Genomic DNA, 19072 nt, shown 5'->3' on the forward strand with positions numbered 1-19072 from the left:
TGGCCTCCGATGACCAGTTCGGAATCCAGGGCCTTGTCCTGCTGAACGGAACCCCTGTCCCCAAGGCACCCCTCACTGGCAGCCTCAAGGTGGCCCCAGGAGGGTGGTGCCTGCAGAGGAGCCGTGCAGGAAGGTAGGCTGTGATGGGGACCAGGAATCAGAGAGATGCAGAGAGGTCTGAAGCAGCCCAGAGCTGGAGAAAGGCCCAAGTGGACCCCACCCCGCCCCACTGACCGGCCCAAGGCTCATCCGGGGAAACCCAGACCCGGCTCAGCAGGGCCTCCTCCCTGTGCCGGAGCTGGTGATCTCTGCAGGGGGGCAGGCGGGCGTCCTCCCTCCTAGAGCCCAGGCAAGGCAGTGCCCATCCTCAGCCAAGACGGGACCCTCTGGCCGGGCCTGGGGAAATCCTGGCTGTGGGGGCCGGGGTGCTCCTGCCTCCTGCTGCCTACTGGCTCCGCAGGGCGCTGTGAGCGGTCAGTGAGATCACACTTAGCACAGTGCCCATGCCAGGCACCACTCACCCGGTGGAGCTCCACTTGCTCATCCTGTCACCTCCGCGGTGCTCTGGACTTCCTACAGGGGGACATAGGTCCACACGCCCCCCTCTCAGTTCAGCCGCACACACCCCACATATTAGGCAAGATGCGCATTGTCCCCACTTAACAGGTGAGGAAACTGAGGCAAGTCTGGGCCAGTGGTCCCTGGCCACCTAGTGAGTTGGCAGCAGAGAACACAAGAGTTCAGCTCTCTTCTATTTAGCATGCTTTCACTCTTGTGTGTTTCTTCCAGAAAATACAAGACTTCTATCCTTATTTCGGATTTGAGCAAGCCGTAACTGTCTCTTATCTCCTAACAGCCCTGCTGTAAAGCCAAAATACCAGAGAAATTTAGTGCTGGGAGGGAGCCCTTAAGATGGTTCCACCCCCTGATTTCCATGAGACACAGAGGAGGCCACATCCTCACTCAAGGTCACACAGCAATTCGTGACAGAACCAGCCCTGGAACCTAGGCCTAGTGACCTTTCCTCTATACTGATGACTTAGAGGCCTTGGAACTTCTGTCCCCATTTCAGAGATGGGAAAAACTGAGCCAGAGAGGCAAACTATTGACTCCAGTCCCATAGCACTGCCTTTCAGGACGCTGCTTCCTCAGTGACCTGGTGGGTCTAGTGTGACGTTTATGAACCATCCTCAGCAAAAGGGAAGGCCAGGGAGCGAAATATTGGCATATTGGGAATAATAAACCTTGCAAACAGTTTGAATTGCATTTCAGGGTCTGATTCCTCTTGCTAGAGAGATTGGTTTATGAATTCAGAGTAGGATTGTTTAAAATGCATTTCACATTTTAAATAACCACGGTTTTCTTGGGTGAGGAAGAATAACAGGTCAAAAATGCACACTCATAGGCTTTTCTGAAAGGTTACAAAATAAAATGTTCTTTGCTGGAGGATATGAAGGCCCTGGCTCTCTGTTTGACAAAGGAGAGGACTCTGCTAGATAAATCCTGCATTATGAACAAATGAGAGCTCTGTCCCTCTCTTCCTGATCAGCTTAATTCCTTGTTGCTTATCTGCAAATCCAATAATGCTGGTAAAACAGACCCCTCCCGCAGGCTGAGCACAGGCCTGGCCGCCCATCCTCAGAAGCCTTTTTGTGTTTATAACCTCGGCCCCACTCCCTGGAGAGCAGGGCCTAGGAGCCAGGTCTGGAAGTGGGCGGGAGGACTCAGTCTGGGAGTGACAGCCTCTCCAGGACAGGGCCTCTGTGCTTTGGCACCGGGCCTCCCTGCCCCCAGTCCGGGGCCCTCCCACCTGAAACTGAGCAGATTCTAGAGTGGAGCCCACGAAGGGGGCGCAGGGCAGGTGTTAAGATTCAGCCAATGAATTATTGAACGCTACACCTGAAACTACTGATGTACTATATGTTGGCTAATTGAATTTAAATAGAGAAAAAAAGGTTCCCCCACATCCTTCCCCCACATCCCGTGTGCCCCTCCAAGGGGAATAACTTGGCCCCAAGTTGCAGGTGTTGTCCAGCTCCCGCACACGTTACAGCGTGGCCACTTGGGTATCGTCTGGGTGTCGTCTTGGTGATAGCTCACACTCCACTAGGTGACTAAAGATATTTCAACTGCACAGCCTTTACAATATTTATTTGCTTACTTTCAAAATCTGTACACAGCATTTGTTTGCTGGCCCTCTCCCCCGACCTGGGGTCAGGGGTGTGGTCTGGGCTCTTTAGGGGTTACTAGGCCCTCACAGGAGCCAAAAAGAAAGAGGAAGCCCAGCACCTAGAAGGAGATGCCACCTGCAGAGGGGATGTGGCCCTCGGGTGGTCTGGCTGATGACACTGAGCCATGTCTCCCTCATCCCAGGCAGCCTTTTATGAGACCACATGTGCATGTGCCAGCACGTCGGGCTTCTTGAGAGCACATTATTTCCAGCAATGTCATATTCCAGCTCATAAACCTGCTCCTGCCTCGTTAAAACCTCCCCGTAAAGGATGCTTAATGATCCATCCTGTGAACACAGAATTCTTTACTTAAAACCACGTCCCAACAGATAGACATCCTGTACCCCCTACTCCTGCCGATTTCTCCGGCTAGAAATAAAGCGATGGGGATGATCTCTGTTCGTAAACTTCTGACTCTGTTGTGTATTTCCCTTGGTTAGATTTCTAGAACAGGAATTAATGAGTCAAAGGGCTAAGGCTCTCATCTGGTTTTCTCTAGAGGTTTGCAGTTAGGCCTGTGGCTAAAGAACTCTCTGGTGCCTGAGATTGAATTTGAACTCTCTCACTTATTGTCTGTGTGACTTTGAGCAGGTTATATAACCTCCCACTTCACCTGTAAAATGGGGGTAATAATAGTACCTACCTCATAGTGGTGTTGTGAGCAGAGCCGTGTGTAACTGTTAGGTTGAATAGGCATGACTCATGAGATATAATCATAAAGCAAACTTTATTTTTGTCTCCCATGGTCTCTTTCATTTTATTCTGTGGGGCTTTCTTCTACCCCCCACCCCCCAGACCTAGATGAAATTGAGGGGAAGTGCCAGAACTTCTTTGGCCATTTCCAGGTAACCAAAGTTTATCCTGTCAATAATTAATGTGTTTTGTCTATTGTAATAAAAAATCTTTAAATTTCAGAGTTATATCAACTCTTCTTGCCTATCATGGTGTGCTGTGAGCCAGCTGCCTGTGGGAGAGGGGCCAGCTTATAGTTCTGACCCTTTCCAGGGTCCAGTGTAAAGGGAAGGAGGGAGGGGAAGAAGAGAGGAGAAGAGTGGAAAAATCCTACCTCTCCAGTCATGTTGGTGCTTTTTGAGGTTCTTGGAGACCACTCCATCACGTGGGGTATCTCCATAAGCTCCGTTCCCTTGATGTGGGTGATGCTTATTCTCCATAGGACACTGAACCCTGAGGCTCTCTCTAAAATTCTCAGGCCCTGGGAAGCCTGGGCTCATCTCCTCTGCCTACTGTCACCTCCGCCCACAATGATTGCTTCTGGGTTAAGATCTAAGATAACCACATCTAGCCCTAATGCTGGGACCCACATTGATCCAGAGGAAAAACTCATGTTTCTTTTGCTCACAGACCTGACCCTGAAACAGCCATCAAGGCGCGGCCACCTGCCACCTGCTCTTTGGATTTGTAGGCATGGATCCTTTGCCTGTGCCCTATGACCTCAGGACCATTGTGGCCACATATGGGCCACATATGGCCACATAAGCCATCCTAGGGGGTCTCTTTCAAGCCCCACTCTCTGGATTTGAGGCAAAGGCCATGTCCCCTTCCATGCTTCCACTGAGGGTCCACTGGACCCTGAGGCTCTCTCTAAAATTCCTCTTTAACCTCTAACAACCAGCAGTAGGTGCCTGGCACAGAGCATTACTCAACAAGTGATGGTCACGTGTGATCCCATCCACAGCCCCCCACTTGCACTCACTCCATCATAATTATATTTGGCTTTAGGCCCAATTTTATGTTTCCTTTAGACTAATGCTTGTTGTGGTGATGGTGGAGGTAGTGGAGATTTACTTTTTATATTTTTATTTTTTAAGATTTTATTTATTTATTCATAAGAGACACAGACAGAAGAGAAGCAGGCTTCATGCAGGAAGCCTGATGTGGGACTCGATCCCGGGACTCCAGGATCACACCCTGGGCCAAAGGCAGGCTCCAAACTGCTGAGCCACCCAGGGATCCCCGGTAGTGGAGACTTTAATTTGCTATTATCTCCTGCAGTTATTTGGAAAATCGACTGTATTGCTTTTAATTCTGCGAGTGCTTAGCCTACATTTTTTCAAATATATCAGTAAGCCTACTTATCTCACTTGAGTCATGTAGAAATGGGGCAGTGGTCTTTGTATTTTCTGCAGTTCTTTAAATGGGAATTTCACTGGGCACCAGTCTGGCCACTGACACTTATGTTACCCTTTTGCCATCATGTCTGCTCCACAGCTTTGAAACAGCACTGAGCTCTGGCTTAGGGCCTGCTCATCTCTGTCCTGGACTTTTCCAAGAGCCAGCCAGCAGCTGTCAATATGTCTGGCCTTGTCTCCCTCTGTCCTCCATTTCGTTCCCTATTTATATCTTTCTACAAGTACATCTGGGCAGGTGACTCTTGGCTTGAAACCCTTTGGTGGTTCCCTGGTGGTTATAGATAAAAATCAGACTCTTCAGCCTGGTGTTCAGGGTGCTCTGTGATCTGGCCCTACCTTAACTTTCTAGGCCCTTCTGCCTCTTGGAACCATTCACCTACATGCTATCATATGGGTTTGCATTTTGGTTAGCAACTGCATTGGTCACTTGTTCTCATATCCCCATGGCTTGCTCACGGCATCTTCTCTGTCTAGAACGCCCTTGGGTAAGAGAGCCCAGCTTGGCACTGGGCCAGTTGTAGAATCTCAGTAACCGGTAAGCTTCCCTCTTCCTTTCTTATCAGTCTATTAAGATCCACTCATCCTTCAAGAACCAATTCCAGTGTCGTCTTTGTCACTCTCAGGAGAGACCTGCCCTACCCTGACTTCTCTCCCTCTGGTACCACTAGCTGCGCCTCCTCTGTGCCCCCCAGCACGTTATACACCTGTGTCGTAACCCTAGCACCTTGGAGTTTTCCATCTCTCCTGCCAGGCTGAAGGCTCCCTGAGAGCAGAGCTGGGCCTGATGTCTGCCACAGCCCTGCACAGACCTGTGCGCCCAGGCTGGTCTAGTCCACGTCTGATTGACTTGAATCGCCTTCCTCAGCCTGCAGAGTTGCAACACTAGGCAACCAGGCAGGGCCTCTTGGGACTTGGTGCCCAATCTGAATAGATACTTATTATCCATATCCTGCTGCTTCCAAAATGGATTAGAGGTGGGCCACACTCAATAAAACTGTTAAATTAGAAACAGAAAAATCTAAGGCTCCACATGGAAGTAGCAAGGAGCCAAGAGAAGGTGCTAACCTCCTTCCTTGGGTGAAATAGTCTTGCTGAGAGGACCTCAGGCGTCCTCTAGCTGGGGTGGCGGATGTGAGGGTCTCTTTTGGGCTAAACTCTTGCACTCCCCTCACAAACTGTGATCATGTTTGAAAATGCTAAAAGGCAACAAGGAGAATTTAATTCACCCTTGGAGGATTTGGAGAGGTGGTGAGGCGGGCGTTGGGTTTGCCATGTGGCAGCACTTTGGTAGAGATCACCTCATTCTGCAGGCTAAATTTGAAAAGCTTAGGCCTTTTCTCAAGGGTCACCGCATAGCACAGCTGTATTTTAACCATGGCCTAGTACAGTATACCTCATGTGGCTTTCTGGAGTGACTTTTCGATGGACACCAAGGGCATACTCTTAAAATGTCAACCACGGAAGCTATTGGAGCAGGAAAACCCATCGCCAGTTCTGAGTTGAGTGGGAACACTTACACACCCCTAGAACTCATGGAAGCACATACTTAGATCCTCCCCATGCACACCAACACACCATCCAACAAATGTTCTTGTGCAGACCCATTCGGATGCAGGGACGCCCCTCACACACATGCTCATGGGTACATGGCACACAGTCCCAGTGGCTCTCACACATTCCCATGGGCACGCGCAGCCTCTGCAGGAGGAGACATGGGGAGCTGTCTTATTTCTGCACCTCACTCTGCCTCCAGATTTTGCTCCCTTAGGACAGAGCCTAAAGTTTCTATTTAATAGATTCAATTACTTTAGGCTCCTGAGACCTTCCAACTTGATTCTGATTGCTTTAAGGTGTCAGATCATTTGGGAAGAATTGGGGAGAGCAGCCTCAAATTCTGGAAGGGGAAGTCTTCCAGGCTCTAGGTGTCACGGAAGTGGTAGCTGCTGACTGCAGTTTGGGGAAGGATGGTCTGGAGTGTGGACCAGCCTCTTGTTGCTAGGCCCTAAAGGACAGAGGCCCTGAGGGTAGTGCTTTGGCCTCCAAGGCAAGAACCAGTCCCTTTCTGCTGATCTTCCTGGGAACCCGACAAGTGGAACCAAGGCCCATGCCAAGTGTCCCAGCAGGCAAGGAAACAGCTCTGGTTTTCTGCCCTCTGCACCTCATTCTGGAGTGATTTCTTTGGTCTGCTCTCTGTCCCCTTGACAGTGATAGCTCTTGGAGGTTGATAAGTAATCTGAGGTAACAGCCTTCAGAGAGTATGGATGTTGTGCCAGGCAGAGGTGGATCTGTCCTGTCCTGAGCTCCTGGAAACCTGCAGAATGAGACCGGGTGTGTGGCATGTGCACTATGTGAACCATGCTAGGCAGAAAGGAGGCTAAGGGCAGGGGCTGTGGGCCCAGACTGTGTGAATCTTAGCTTCACCATTGGACAGCTCTATGACTTTGGGCAAGATCTTTGCCTTCTCTGTGCCCCAGTTTCTTCTGCTATGAAATGGGTATGATAATAGCATCTACCTCCTAGGGTGGTTGTGAGGATGAAATGAGTTATAGTGTAGAGAGCACCTGGACTCAGCAAATGCTCCAAACATTTTGGTTATTGTTTTTACAGTTAATAGCAAAGGCCAGGTGGGAAGGCAGGGAGAGTCCTGGGGTGAGGAGTCCTGGCTGTGGATCTAGGGCAGCAGGATGGGGCCTTCCCTCAGCCCAGCTGGTTCTTCTCTCACCCTCTCCCACCCGGTCGTGCAGTCATGCTGGCCTATTTTGCACCAGAGTATCCCCACATGGACCCTCTCTGGCATGGTTGCAGGGGGCGCATGAGGACACACACCTGGAGCATGGGGACTGTGCCCCTCGGCAGACCCCTGGCCCGTTTCCTGTCCTCTCCTCCCCAGCTGGGGATTCTCTATCTCTCAGCTATCATCATGCCATAGCTTGCTTTAAAGTTGGTGTGAGTCACAGCCAAGACCTCCTTAGTACTCAGAGACTTTAAGATGACCTTTGTTAAGTTTTTTTTGCCTCCTTTTACGTATGGCCCCTAGAAAGCACTTTGGAGGACAGAGACCTTGGTTCCATTTCAGCTCCATCGCTTTGTAGCTTTAGGTCCTTGGGCATCTTAGCATTACTGACGCTTTATTCTCCGGAAGTAGGAATAAAATACATGCCTCTCAAGGCTGTTGTGGAGCTTAAATAATATGAATTTATGAGGGCTGGGAATTCAATAGACAGCGTATGTTATTCTTCTCTTGACTGCTACGGCTTAGGGGGGAAAAACCCGCTGCTGCGAGGAAGCAGCTCCCTTAACAAAAAAAAAAAAAAAAAAAAAAAAAAAGCCAAAGGTTCCCCCGCCCCCCGGGCCCGTGAAGACGGGGGTGGGGGAGTGGAAGGGGCAGGGCGGGGAAGGCCAGCCCAGCCTCCAGGCTTCGGACCTGCAGGTTTCCCGGGACCTCTCCGGTTCCTTTCAGGCCTCAGCCCCTTTCCGCCCCGAAAGATCCCACCCCGCTGCCCCGGCCGTCCCCCATCTGAGCCGCGGTTCCCACCCCTCAGGGGAGCTAGGTAAGCCGGGGGGCAGGTAGGAGTTAGAAACAGCCCCGCTGGGCGGGGAAAGAAACCGGCTGGGCGGTCGGCGCGGCCGCAGGGGCCCAGGGTGGGCGCCGCGGGGTTTGGGGAGGGGGCGGGGCGGGGCGGGCCCAGCGCGGCCCGGGGGGTCTCGGCCGAAGGCGGGCAGGGGCGGGGCGGAAGCCATCCCGGGGGCGGGGCCTCCGCCGCCACGCAGCGCTCCGGCCCCTGGGCGCCGGCTCGAGCCCCTCCGGCGGCGCCGGCGGTGCGGTGCGGTGCGGTGCGGTGCGGTGCGGGCCGGGCCGGGCCGGGCCGCCTCCCGGGCCTCCCCGCCCCCTGCGCCCCCTGCGCCCCCTGCAGCCCCCGCCCCCTGCGCCCCCTGCGCCCCCTGCGCCCCTGCAGCCCCCGCGCCCCCTGCAGCCCCCGCCCCCACGCGCGCACACGCCGCCGCGGGCCCGCGCACTCCGCCGAGTCGCCCATCGCGCCGCGCAGGCAGCCGCTCGCCGAGCCCGCGGCCGGGGCCCTGGCGTGCAGTGCGGGCCTCGGCGGGGCCCAGCGCCCCGGCCCAGGAGGATGCGGCCCGGGGCGGCCCGGGAGCTGAGCAGGGCCCCCGCGCCGGCCCCCGCGGGCCCCGGCTTCCAGAGCCGCAGCCGCCGCCCCGGCCCCGGGAGACATGACTTCCAAGCCGCATTCCGACTGGATTCCCTACAGGTACGCGGGCGCCCGTCCCACCTCCCCTTGAGCTCCGGGGCGCGGGCTCGGGGCGCCTCCGCCCGCGCATCCCGCACATCCCGCACATCCCGCACTGCGGGCGCGGGCTCGGGGCGCTGGGCCTTCCCTCCCCAACTTTGGGCCCCGGGCGGACCGAGCCGGGCGCGCCCCCGCTCGTGGGCCGGGGTCGCCGGTGTGGGCCGCGCTGGGCCGGGCAGCGCCATGTGGCCGCCGGGGAGCCGCGCGCAGCCACGAGCCCCCCGGGCCCAGCGCGCCGGGCCACGCGCCAGTATAGCCGAGCGGCACCCTTGCGGCTGCAGGCGTGCACCCCCCCACCCCCGGGGGTGCGTTCGGGCCGGAGATGCGCCTGCTGGGCTGTTCACACCTCAAAGCATGAATTCCTGGAGACCGTTATTCTGAACCAAGGGCACGGGCTGCTCATACACACATGCGCCCTGTACGCCCCCACAGACGCCCGGGCTCACACAGGTGTACTCCTACTCTCTGTGCACAGACACGACCTGTGTTTGGACAGCAGCTGACGCCCCTCCCCACTCACAGGTACCATTCACATCGGAGACTCCAGTCCCCTCCGTCTGTCCCTGGACGCACACCAACTCCCCGCGCCAGACTGCCTGTACAAGCAGAGGAGCACTCACGAAAGCACCGCTGCCCTGTGTTCCCAGACTCTGTGACCTGTCCCAAGGATAGATGGGCCTTGCCAAGTGCCTGGGGGTCGGGGTGGGGGAGGGGTGTTGGGGGGCTTCTCACATAGGTGCAAGCCTTTTCCCCATCCACTCTTCATTCTCTCCATTACCCCTGGAATAGAGCTCATCGTCATGGCAGCACCAGATCCTTGGCCACCTATTGGCTCCTGGTTGCCACGGGCTACGGGGCTGTCGCTAGGCCTCCCAGAGAGGCATGTGTGTAAAATGGGTGCTGAACTGCTAAGGGCCACTATGTTATTGCCGGCAGAGGTGCACATGCCTGTGGGTTGTAGGAGCAGACCCTCAGGACCTGCCCTGTAACACAGCCAGCTCTTGGGAAGGGACCTGATTGTACTCACGGATGGAAAATACTTCTGACAGAGCTCCTTTAGGAGTCTGTCCAGACAGCATCCAAAATGGAAACCAGCCGAAACCGCCTGAAGCTTGTTAAAAGCAGATCCTTTTGCAAACAGGCACCTGCCACTGACCTGAGGATTCAGGGTTTCTCTTGAGAACTGTTGTCTCTAAGCTCTTTGGGGGTTTTAGGGCTTCCTAAGTTAGAATTCGTGGGTGCCCCTCCTGCCAACATACACACGTGCACACACACACGAGTTGCCCATAGGGTTTCCAGCAGACATCATGCAGTCACATCTCCGAGTCTCCCATAGATCAGGGAGGTATTCCCATCGGGAGACTGGGGCTTTGCTGACTCAGAAGAGCTGCTACCCTGCCCCCGGCATCCAGGGCTAGGGGCGCAGGTAGTTTCTGGAGCATCCTGGCTTGACACATCTGTGCTGAGGACCTCCTAGAAGACCGTGCAGCCCCATGGAGTTAACCTTTTCTAGCCACCCAGCAGAAGTGCCTGTGTGGCGCCTTTGGGCTGAGTAGCCTCCTATGCTGTGGAAGTGCGAGTGTGGGGGAACACGTGGCAGGGTGGTGGCCACAGACTGACTTAGAACAGAGGGAAGGGATGGCACTTGTGGCTGTAGATACGATGGCGTGTTTAGGATTTGGCACACTAGGGGCCGGGCCAGATCATGGTTCAAGGAAGCCTCTTCCAGGAGCCAAAGACCAAAACGATGTGTAGATTAAGTGCCCAAGTCTTAGAGAAAGCCTTCCTCTAGGAAAGGGGTCCCTTGGGAGGTAGAGTGGTCTCTGAGAAATGGCTTTGTCCTTCAGAGGTGCCCAGTGCACTGGCATCCTTGAAGGAGGTGATTTGGCACTTGCCTCAGCCTAGGCCCAACCACCTTGTCCCCCCATTCCTTTCTTGGGCCCATACGTGCCCCCTGGAACACTGAATCTTATCACCATGGAAGCCCATCCCTGAGGAGCAGCTTGGCACCCTGTGATCCTACCTGCTTGCTTTCCCATTGCTGTCGCCCCTGCCTTCTTGCTCTATGGCAAGGAGGATGGTTCTCAAGCTGGGGGCAGGCCATGGTCCGAAGTTGCCAGAATCTCTCCTGCCTTGCTGGGGTCTTTCTGAGCCTGCACTGGACTTTGGGTGTAGACTTCCAGAGTGGGGAGACCTGCCTGAGCTGAGAAGAGGAGATGCAAATTGCCTCTCGCATGAACTGGGCTGCTGATTGCAGTATAAGCCACATGCCTATGTGATCACAGAAAACTGGGGCAGAAGACAGGCAAGGCCGTTTACTTGCAGCTGAGGGGGATGGGCACGTGTGCATGTGCTCTGGTATGAGGTGTCCCCAGTGTCCCAGCGTGTCAGAACTGGAATGTGGCATTTGGTTGAGGGGAGAGAGGTCGGTCGATTTCTCGTTAGCTCTCCTGGTGGGGATTTCCCTCCCTCTGGGGTGGCTGCACCTGCGTTCACTAGGCCTGGCTCATTTTCTTTGAAGCAACTGCCAGTTGGTGATAATCTTCTTAAGGGTAATTGTGGCTCAGTTTATAATGATCATGGATTAATCTCACATTCTGACTCAGAAGGGAGGCATTTAGTTTATAAAGTTGAACAATTGAAATTTTGTTTTGCCTTTTGTTTTTTTTTTCCTGTTATTACGACTGTTAATAATTTTCACTTTTGCCATTTTTCTCTTCATCCGAGTTCTTCTTGCGTGTTAAATGCCCCTCATTCCTGGCTTCACAACCATTTAGGATTTGCAGGTGGAGCGTTAAGAGCAAGGGAGTGACGGGCGGCCCTGTCCTCAGTGCTTTGTCTCCATGGTCCTGTGGCCATTGCCCCCCACCAGGCCCTGAACTCCTGGAGAGCAGGGACCCCTCTGGTCCTTGGCTATGTGCCTGGCGTGACCCAGCATAGACAAGATGCTTACTACTTTGAATCAAAGAGACATCCCCAGATAGCTTTAAGGGTTTTCTGGCTTTCCCGGCTCCACACCTGGGTTCTCAGCACACCCAAGGGATGTAGTACTCTGCCCTCAGAGAAAGGAGTACTGCTGGAAAAGCATGGCCCTCGTCAGAGAATGAGAATCTCAGCTCGAAGGGCCCTTCCAGGCCATCCAGGCCCCTGTGTGAATGCTCTCTTCCATCACATGGCTGTGACCATGAGGAAGCTCTTCCTTGGGGTGAGCCTCAGCATGCCTCCGGGTTTTCCCTCCTCTAGGCTCTTGTTAGGGTCCTCCCACCACTTCAGACTATGCTTTTGGGGAGTAGAAAGACTGCTGACCAAGCAAGACCTGGCTCTTTCAGTTCTGCTGTGTGGGAAACCTCGGGGTACCCTGGATGCAAGGCCAGCCGCTTCTCCTCTGGCAACAGGGAGGAGGAGCAGAATCACACTACTCACGTCCCAAGCCTGCTCCTTCCCGCAGGAGGAGCAGGAAACACAGGGTTGGTAGAGAGGCCTCGGGGAGCAGGGGCCCTGTGGGTACCCTCGGGTTGGTCTCTGCCCTTCTCAGGCACTGGTCTGGAGCCACATGCAGCATGGGCGGGGGGAGGGGGGGGCTATTACTTCCTTGCTTGGCTCCTGTTGTTGACCTTGAGTCCTCAGTGTCGGCTCACTGACTAGTCACCTTGAGGCCTCTGTAAACAGAACCCCAAAGCCTCATCAGGCTGATGTCAAGCCCTGTGTCCCCCACTCTGCCTGTGTAGGGAAGACCTGGGTTTGGGGATCCATATGTAAGACAATGACCTCCTCCTTTTAGGTTTCCATTGGCTAGACTCTGCTAGCTCTCCAGTGTCTTCTGAAGTTGTACTTTTCTCATGAATGGCGGTTTAGTATCACTTCTATTTCGTGTCACCTAGAAGTCTGCTGAGAGACCTGCCTTGTCTTTAGGTGATCAATAAACACACTAAGCAAGGGTCGCTGGAAACCTCCGATTATGGCATGCTTTATTGTTGCAAAAACCTTTGAGCGTCATCTCATTGGAGGGGCGTGCCATTCACATTGCTTTATCTTGCCCACAAGTGAGTGTCACTGGTCCTTGCGATTCCCTATGGAAGCCTGGCCATGCTGTCCTCCCAGTTTCCCCAGAGAGGTGTGAGGGCGTGTACCTGGACTTGCTGGTGGACTGGGCTTGCTCCTGGGGACCACTGGGTCTTCTAGCTCTTCAGCTAACCTGTGTGATCTTACTTGGGGCCTACTAAGACTGGTTGATCTACAGGCTATGATTTCTTCCCCCATCCGAACAGAAGGCTGCATTTGCATACTTTCAACAACTCTCAAGTTTCCTTTTTGTTCCTTAGAGAGCACCAGCTGTGGCTCATGGTCCTCATTTGCATGACTGAACATTAAAATTATCTATGTTTCTGGCTTTAAAAGAGAAAGTGAGGTGAGGGATCAATTCTGGGATAACTTCCCTAGCAGTTCTGAGTCACCAAGTCAGGGCTGAGAGCCCAAAGCAGTTGTAATGCACTAGGTTTGGGAGCCCGTGGCTGGAATGGGCTCATCTTGGGAGGCGGAGACTCCTTTCAGCACTGTGGGCTTCTCCCTTCTGGGGTGCTCCTGTTCCCACACCTGCTGTGTTCCCTGATGTTCCAAGCCGTCACTAGGCACAAATCTGGGCATGCTGGGGTGAGGAGGGGTCTGGCACAGGTATGGGGTTGGGCCTGACCCTCTGGGTGGCCTTCCCTGCTCTGACAGGACATTTGCTTGCCTCCCTGGGTCCAGCAGGGGCAGAATCTTCTGTGAGTGGAAAGAATGAGGGCATAAAAGGGCAGGGTGAATTGGGCATGAAGTCTGAGCCTGTCTCTAGGTAGCCTGGCCCCCAGGCCTCTGGTTGGTCAGCTCTGGTGGCCTAGCCGAGCTCACAGGGTGGAGTCTCGAGAGGCAGGGACCCGGCTTCCTAAATGTGTTGTCCGTGTCTGGCTTTTCCATCCCGGGAGAGGAGTGCCTCTGCTCTCATTTGTTTTCAAGCATGGTTTTCTCTCCAGACATCTGTTGGGCAACTTGGCGGAAGCAAGGGGATACGGAGGGGCTGTCTGCTTGGGAGGCCAAGGGGCCACCTCGTTGGCCCTGGGCAGGATGGCTGGATCGATGGACACAGCAGACGGAGTTTCTGTGACCCCCACAAGCCAGTGGCCGGTGCTTCCCTGGATCTCCCCGGTCTGGTCGCCAGCAGGAGGCGACTGTGATGAAGATGCCGCCAGGGTCAGCTGGAGGACCCATCCATCAGTGCCCTGTCTCCTGTCCGAGTCTCCTGGCGGGGCTGCAGCTGGCAGCCTGGGCTTGGCAGTGATTCCATAATTGGAGCCCGAGTTGTTAAAAAGCCATTACTGTCTCCTCTGTGGTTATCATTTAGTGCTGCCCAGAACGGTGCCCATCGGCAGAGACAGGCCGGGGAGTGTCAGAGAGAAAGGAACATGCTCTAGTGGGAGCTGAGGGGCAGGGCCGCCCGGGGGGCTGGGGCGGGGGCCTTCGCAGCCGGTTCTCCGCAGCCGCTGGGGCTAGCAGGGATTTGTTACCCGCCGGGGACAGACGTCCGCTTCAGACACAGTGCTGACAGGCAGGCCAAGCTCGTCCCCGCTGGGAGACCGTGGTCTCCTCGGACTCTGGCCGCTTTCCTAGAAACCGGGCCGGAGCAGGAACCTGCCCCACTGTACGGGGCCAGCGCACGCAGGTGCATGGACTCCCGGCCCTCCTGCGTGGGGCCTGCTCAGCCAGGCACGTTCTTACTCCCTGGGCACAGGTTGCTTCTCCCAGCTGCGCCCCCCAGCCTGCATCCCCCCACCCCCAACCCTGCTGCTCCAGTGTGCCTGGGGGTGAGCGAGGCGGGGGTGGCTCTCTAGGCACTTCTGGGGTCTCTTAGTTTTTGGACTCTCACCGGAAGCTTACCCCTTGTTCATCCATCTTTCTGTGAAGGCCATTGGTGAAGTCCATCCCACCTAAAATCCTTCTGGATAACCAGCAGTACTGAAACCTGCGGCTCTAGGTCTTTCTGCCCCACCAGGAAATGGGGGTGGGGCCAGAGAAAGAAGAAAGCAGCCTTCTTGCCTAAGTGTGACAGGTGGAAAGTCCATGGCAGTGAGATAGTAGCCTGGAGTAGGAATGTGCCCCCCACCCACCATGCAGATTAGGACACTAGAGGCACTGGGCAACAAGGCCACCACGGCTGGAGCCGCCTCTGTCCCATCGAGCTGCCACCGTGACCCGGCAGTTCTGGAGGCGGCTCTGCTCATGTCAGCGTAACTCTCAGGTGGATGTCCCCTGTCCTGCATGCCCCTAGATGTTTGCGTCAGCACCATAGAAGGCGTCGTCTTTGCCCTGCTCACCAAGCTCAGTACCAGGATGACCCAGACGACTGGCCCTGGCCCTGCCCTATGAAAGTGCAAGTGACTCACATGCTCCCAGTGCGCCCCGGAGCGGCCTCCTGCTAGCAGGAAGCGGAGCTGGCAGGCTCGTGGAGGTGACATGGGCTCCTGTGGCCCGGCCACTAGCACATGACTGGGATCACGGGCTACCAGTGTGTGTACCCAGCCCCAGAGCTTGGCAAGCGGAGCGTGGTTGGCTGTCAGGCCCCGTCCTTCCTGTCAGCCAGGTGCCGCGTGGAGTTCAGACGGCGGTTCCTGTCCATGTCCTGCAGGTTTTAAATGCATACGTGTTGCTCGTGCAGCAGACCCCGGCGGGCGGTGGTGTTTGCAGAGCCTCTGAAGTCTGTGGGAGCAGATGATTTGCCCTGGCGTCACTCAGTCGGGCCAGTGACTTGAGGTGGAGACACCAGTGGCAGGGTTACAGCCCTCAGACCTGGCGGGGCCCCCGGGCATCTTGCTCCCTCCAATAAATGCATCCTTCAGAACTCTGGCTGCCGCCCTCCGGCCTGTGGCGTCTGCTTTCCCTGATGCGGCACTCACTAGCCCAGCCAGCCTGAATTTTGAGGAGCCGGTTCCCTGTCGCCTGGTCCTGGCAGTGCCCTCAGGGGGTCCCTCGTGCAGCTCTGGACTCTTTTAGGTGGACTGGGACCTTGACTTAGAAGCACGTCTGTTTAGTAGCATTTTCTCTCGTGTTCTGGCAGCCAAGCATTTTGGAGAATAAGCCTGGGAACAGCCCCGGATCACAGGCGGGCGGGACTCCTCTTGCATGCAGAGCAGCCCATGGGTATCGGGGAAGGTGTCCAAGTCGGCGGCACAGCTGCCAGTTACAAGTATCCAGTTGTCCTAGGTGGTGGCCCGGGAGGCGGGTGGTGGGCTGAGTAATCCGACTTCCTGCCACCCTCGGCTGGCTGCCCCAGCACGCGGACACACAGCTAGTTTGGATGAGCTGAAGGGACATTGCAGGTCAAGGATCCTTCCGGCCAGAAAGAGCCGCTGTTGTCAGGAGGAGGCGGAACTGGCCATTACCTTGTCTTCAGGGCTGCTTGCCCTCATCTCTCCTCCTTACACACATACCGTACTCACCTGCTCACAAGCACACCCACCTCTTGCGCAGGTGTTCGTATGCATAGACATGCAGGTGTGTGCTCACACGTGTTGATGTACTCCTATATCTGGACACCTCCCAGTGTGCGCACACACATGAGATATACTTAGGGCTTCACGTACAGACCTGATGTACTCCGGCTGCCTGTGCAGGTACCTACACAAGGCCTGGTTCAGGGGCAGGCTTCAGTATAACTGGGCCAGGGGTAGTCTGGGGGTTCCCAGGGCTCAGATCCTCAGGCTCCATCCCTACTCCCTAACCTTGGCTTTTTAGAATTTGGGCCTACGTGTCTCGTGTGTGTGTCTTGGATTAGAAGGAATGCTAAGTGGTTGGAGCTCCCTAAATGCGCTTGTCTTCCTGGGAGGCAGGTCCAGTCTATGTGAGATGACACTGCCCGTTCCAGGACCTTTAGGGACTCAGGAGTTTAATGCCTTGGTGCCCCCACACCATATTGGCTGGTTGCTGGGCAGTGCACTGAGGTGCTGCGTCTGCCTGCAGACATCCCCACCCAGCCCTAGTCCTGCCCGCAGGGACTGGCTGGTCTTTTAGCTTCACTCTCCCAAATGAGGGGCCCTCTTTTAGAGGGGACATTCCACTACCTGGAGAGCCAGGAGGTTGACTACAAAAGAGTCTGCCCGAAAGGATCCAGCCTCCTCCAAAAAGGATGGAAAGACAAGGGAGGAGCTGGTGAGATCGAGAGGGCCTAGAGCAGATAGGCACCTAGGTCTGAAGCCCAGCCTTGGAGCTGGCTTGCACCTGATGCCTCTGGACAGGCTTCCCTGGATCTTAGTCATGTCCCCGCTCATAGGCCCAAAGGGAAAGTCTCCTCCTGTACTTCCAGGCTGGGCTAATTCCATGGATCAGTGGGATTCCCAGCAAGAGAAAGCTCCTAAGGTGGCAAAGACATAGCACACACCTCTGTCTGCAGCCAGATAGTGGCTCCACCCTTCTTGCCTCTCCTGTGTACCTGGGAGTCATGATGAGAGGGGTTTAAGGAACCCAGATGTGCCAGGGGCGGGCTCTGGGCTCCTTTCTGGCAGCCTACGGGCAGGTCCTGAGTGCCCCCCTCTCCCTCCGCAGTGTCTTAGATGATGAGGGCAGCAACCTGAGGCAGCAGAAGCTGGACCGGCAGGTGAGTGGGGCCGGGGCGGCGTGGCTGGACAGTCAGCACTTACCATTCTGGCCAGAATCTCCAAGGGTGGAGAGGGAGGACTGTCTCCTTTCGGGGAGGTGACCCAAGCTGGGGGGTGGAGGGGTGGGCAGAGACAGGCTTTTGCAGAAGAAAGCAAGCTCTCTACCAGCTCAGCATCAGCACTGCCCCAGAAGCCAGGGCTTTTCCGGGCAGGCAGCTGGGTCCCTGTAGTCGGAGCACTGGACGTCTGTGCCGTGGTCCTGCCAGGGCAGCTGCCTGGGCCGACTTCTGCCTCCTTTTCCTGGACCCTGAGTCTCCAGGTGCTGAGGGCATGAAGCCGTGGCCCATAGTGGGCCCATCAGATCTAGGACTGATCTGAGTGAGCAGGGCCTTCTCTTTGGTCCCCGTCGGGAGCCTGCCCTCTGGGTGGAAGTGACAGGCTGCCCTCTCAGGGCCCGCCAACTTCTGTGCCTGTCCGGTGCCTCTGTAGCGGGCCCTGCTGGAGCAGAAGCAGAAGAAGAAGCGTCAAGAGCCCCTGATGGTGCAGGCCAATGCGGACGGGCGGCCCCGGAGCCGGCGGGCCCGGCAGTCGGAGGAGCAGGCCCCCCTGGTGGAGTCCTACCTCAGCAGCAGCGGCAGCACCAGCTACCAAGGTAAGGCCTGCCCTTGGGGCAGCCTGGGGAGGCCCCGGTGCCCTGGCCTCACACCCTGGCACTGTTTTGGGGCCCCCCCGGGATTTCCTGCCGGCCGGGGCAGGTGAAGGGCTCCTCCATTCCCCATCAGAGAATGCTCGGGCCCAGAACCCCTCCGAGCCCAGGCAGAGGGCTGCGGGCCCAGGGAGGCTGGGGCCCCTGCATGCACTCGGGCGTCCGGAGGCCTTGGGAGTTGCAGAAGTCACTGCTGTGCAGTTGCTTTGACAGGTGTCTCTTGAGCACCGACTGTGTGCCGGGGGCAGGGCCAGGCCTGCAGAAAGACTGCAGCCCCTCCGCAGAGTGGGTACCACCCAAGTCAGGAGACCGTTTCTGGTCACGCCCCTGTGGGGCACCTGCTCACTCGTGACTGTGTGCAAGTCCCCTCCCCTCTCTGGGCCGATTTTCAAGTCGAGGAAATTTCTGTTTTGGGGCTTTGCAAACTGAAGCTGCCATGGTGTGTTCCGCGGTCCAGTCAGCTGAATGCTGATCCCCGCCGAGACTCCAGGCCGTGGGGGGCTGAGGGGGCTGGGGGGCTTGGGGGAGTGGTGCTGCTCCTGCTCCCCCCCCCCCCCCCCCCCCCCCCGTGCTGACCTGAGCACCGCCCACCCCCACCTGCGGCTTTAGCCGCCTCTGCTCTGCCCTCTGCTGGCTCTTGGTGTTAAACACAAGGGCACCATTTCCAGAGGATGGTGGGCGAGTTTGACCTGAGTCAGAGCGGTTTACCCCGGCAGGCAGTTTTTCATTGACCATGCTCGTTCATATATTCACTTCTTAAATATTTGTTGAGGGGTCACTTTGTGTCAGGCTCTGGATTAGAGGCTGAGGGTCCTGGGTAAGCACAAAGTGTGGTCTCTGTTCGTTCAGGGACCTGAAGGTCTAGGAGGGGGGAGAGAGTTAAACAGGTAGTCACAGGTGTGCTTTGCAGGAAGAAACCAGGCTCTGTAAGTGAACAGCAGAGAACCTGCTCCCAGACTAGGGCCAGGGAAGGCCTCCCTGAGGAAGTGACGCCTGAGCTGGAATCTGCAGGTCGAGTGGGAGTTTAGTTGGGGCCAGAGGGCCGACGTCAGTAGGA

General features: G+C 56.0%; 1 protein-coding gene across 7 annotated transcripts in view; it reads left to right on the top strand.

The window, feature by feature from the left end:
* TUB (TUB bipartite transcription factor) overlaps nucleotides 1-19072 on the top strand; it is an 84924-nt gene that overhangs the window by 53302 nt on the left and 12550 nt on the right. For 4 of the 7 annotated variants that reach the window (XM_049098755.1, XM_049098754.1, XM_049098756.1 and 1 more), the window contains 2 exons: nucleotides 17257-17308; nucleotides 17799-17961. In XM_049098755.1, coding sequence (XP_048954712.1) covers nucleotides 17257-17308; nucleotides 17799-17961 — 215 coding nt within the window. Of the gene's footprint in view, nucleotides 1-3006; nucleotides 3077-7741; nucleotides 7933-8500; nucleotides 8647-17256; nucleotides 17309-17798; nucleotides 17962-19072 lie in introns of those variants that run through there. The other 3 variants (XM_025459368.3, XM_049098758.1, XM_025459369.3) reach the window with 3 other exon arrangements.

Source organism: Canis lupus, chromosome 21 (assembly GCF_003254725.2).
Source record: "Canis lupus dingo isolate Sandy chromosome 21, ASM325472v2, whole genome shotgun sequence".
Taxonomy (NCBI): Eukaryota; Metazoa; Chordata; class Mammalia; order Carnivora; family Canidae; genus Canis; species Canis lupus.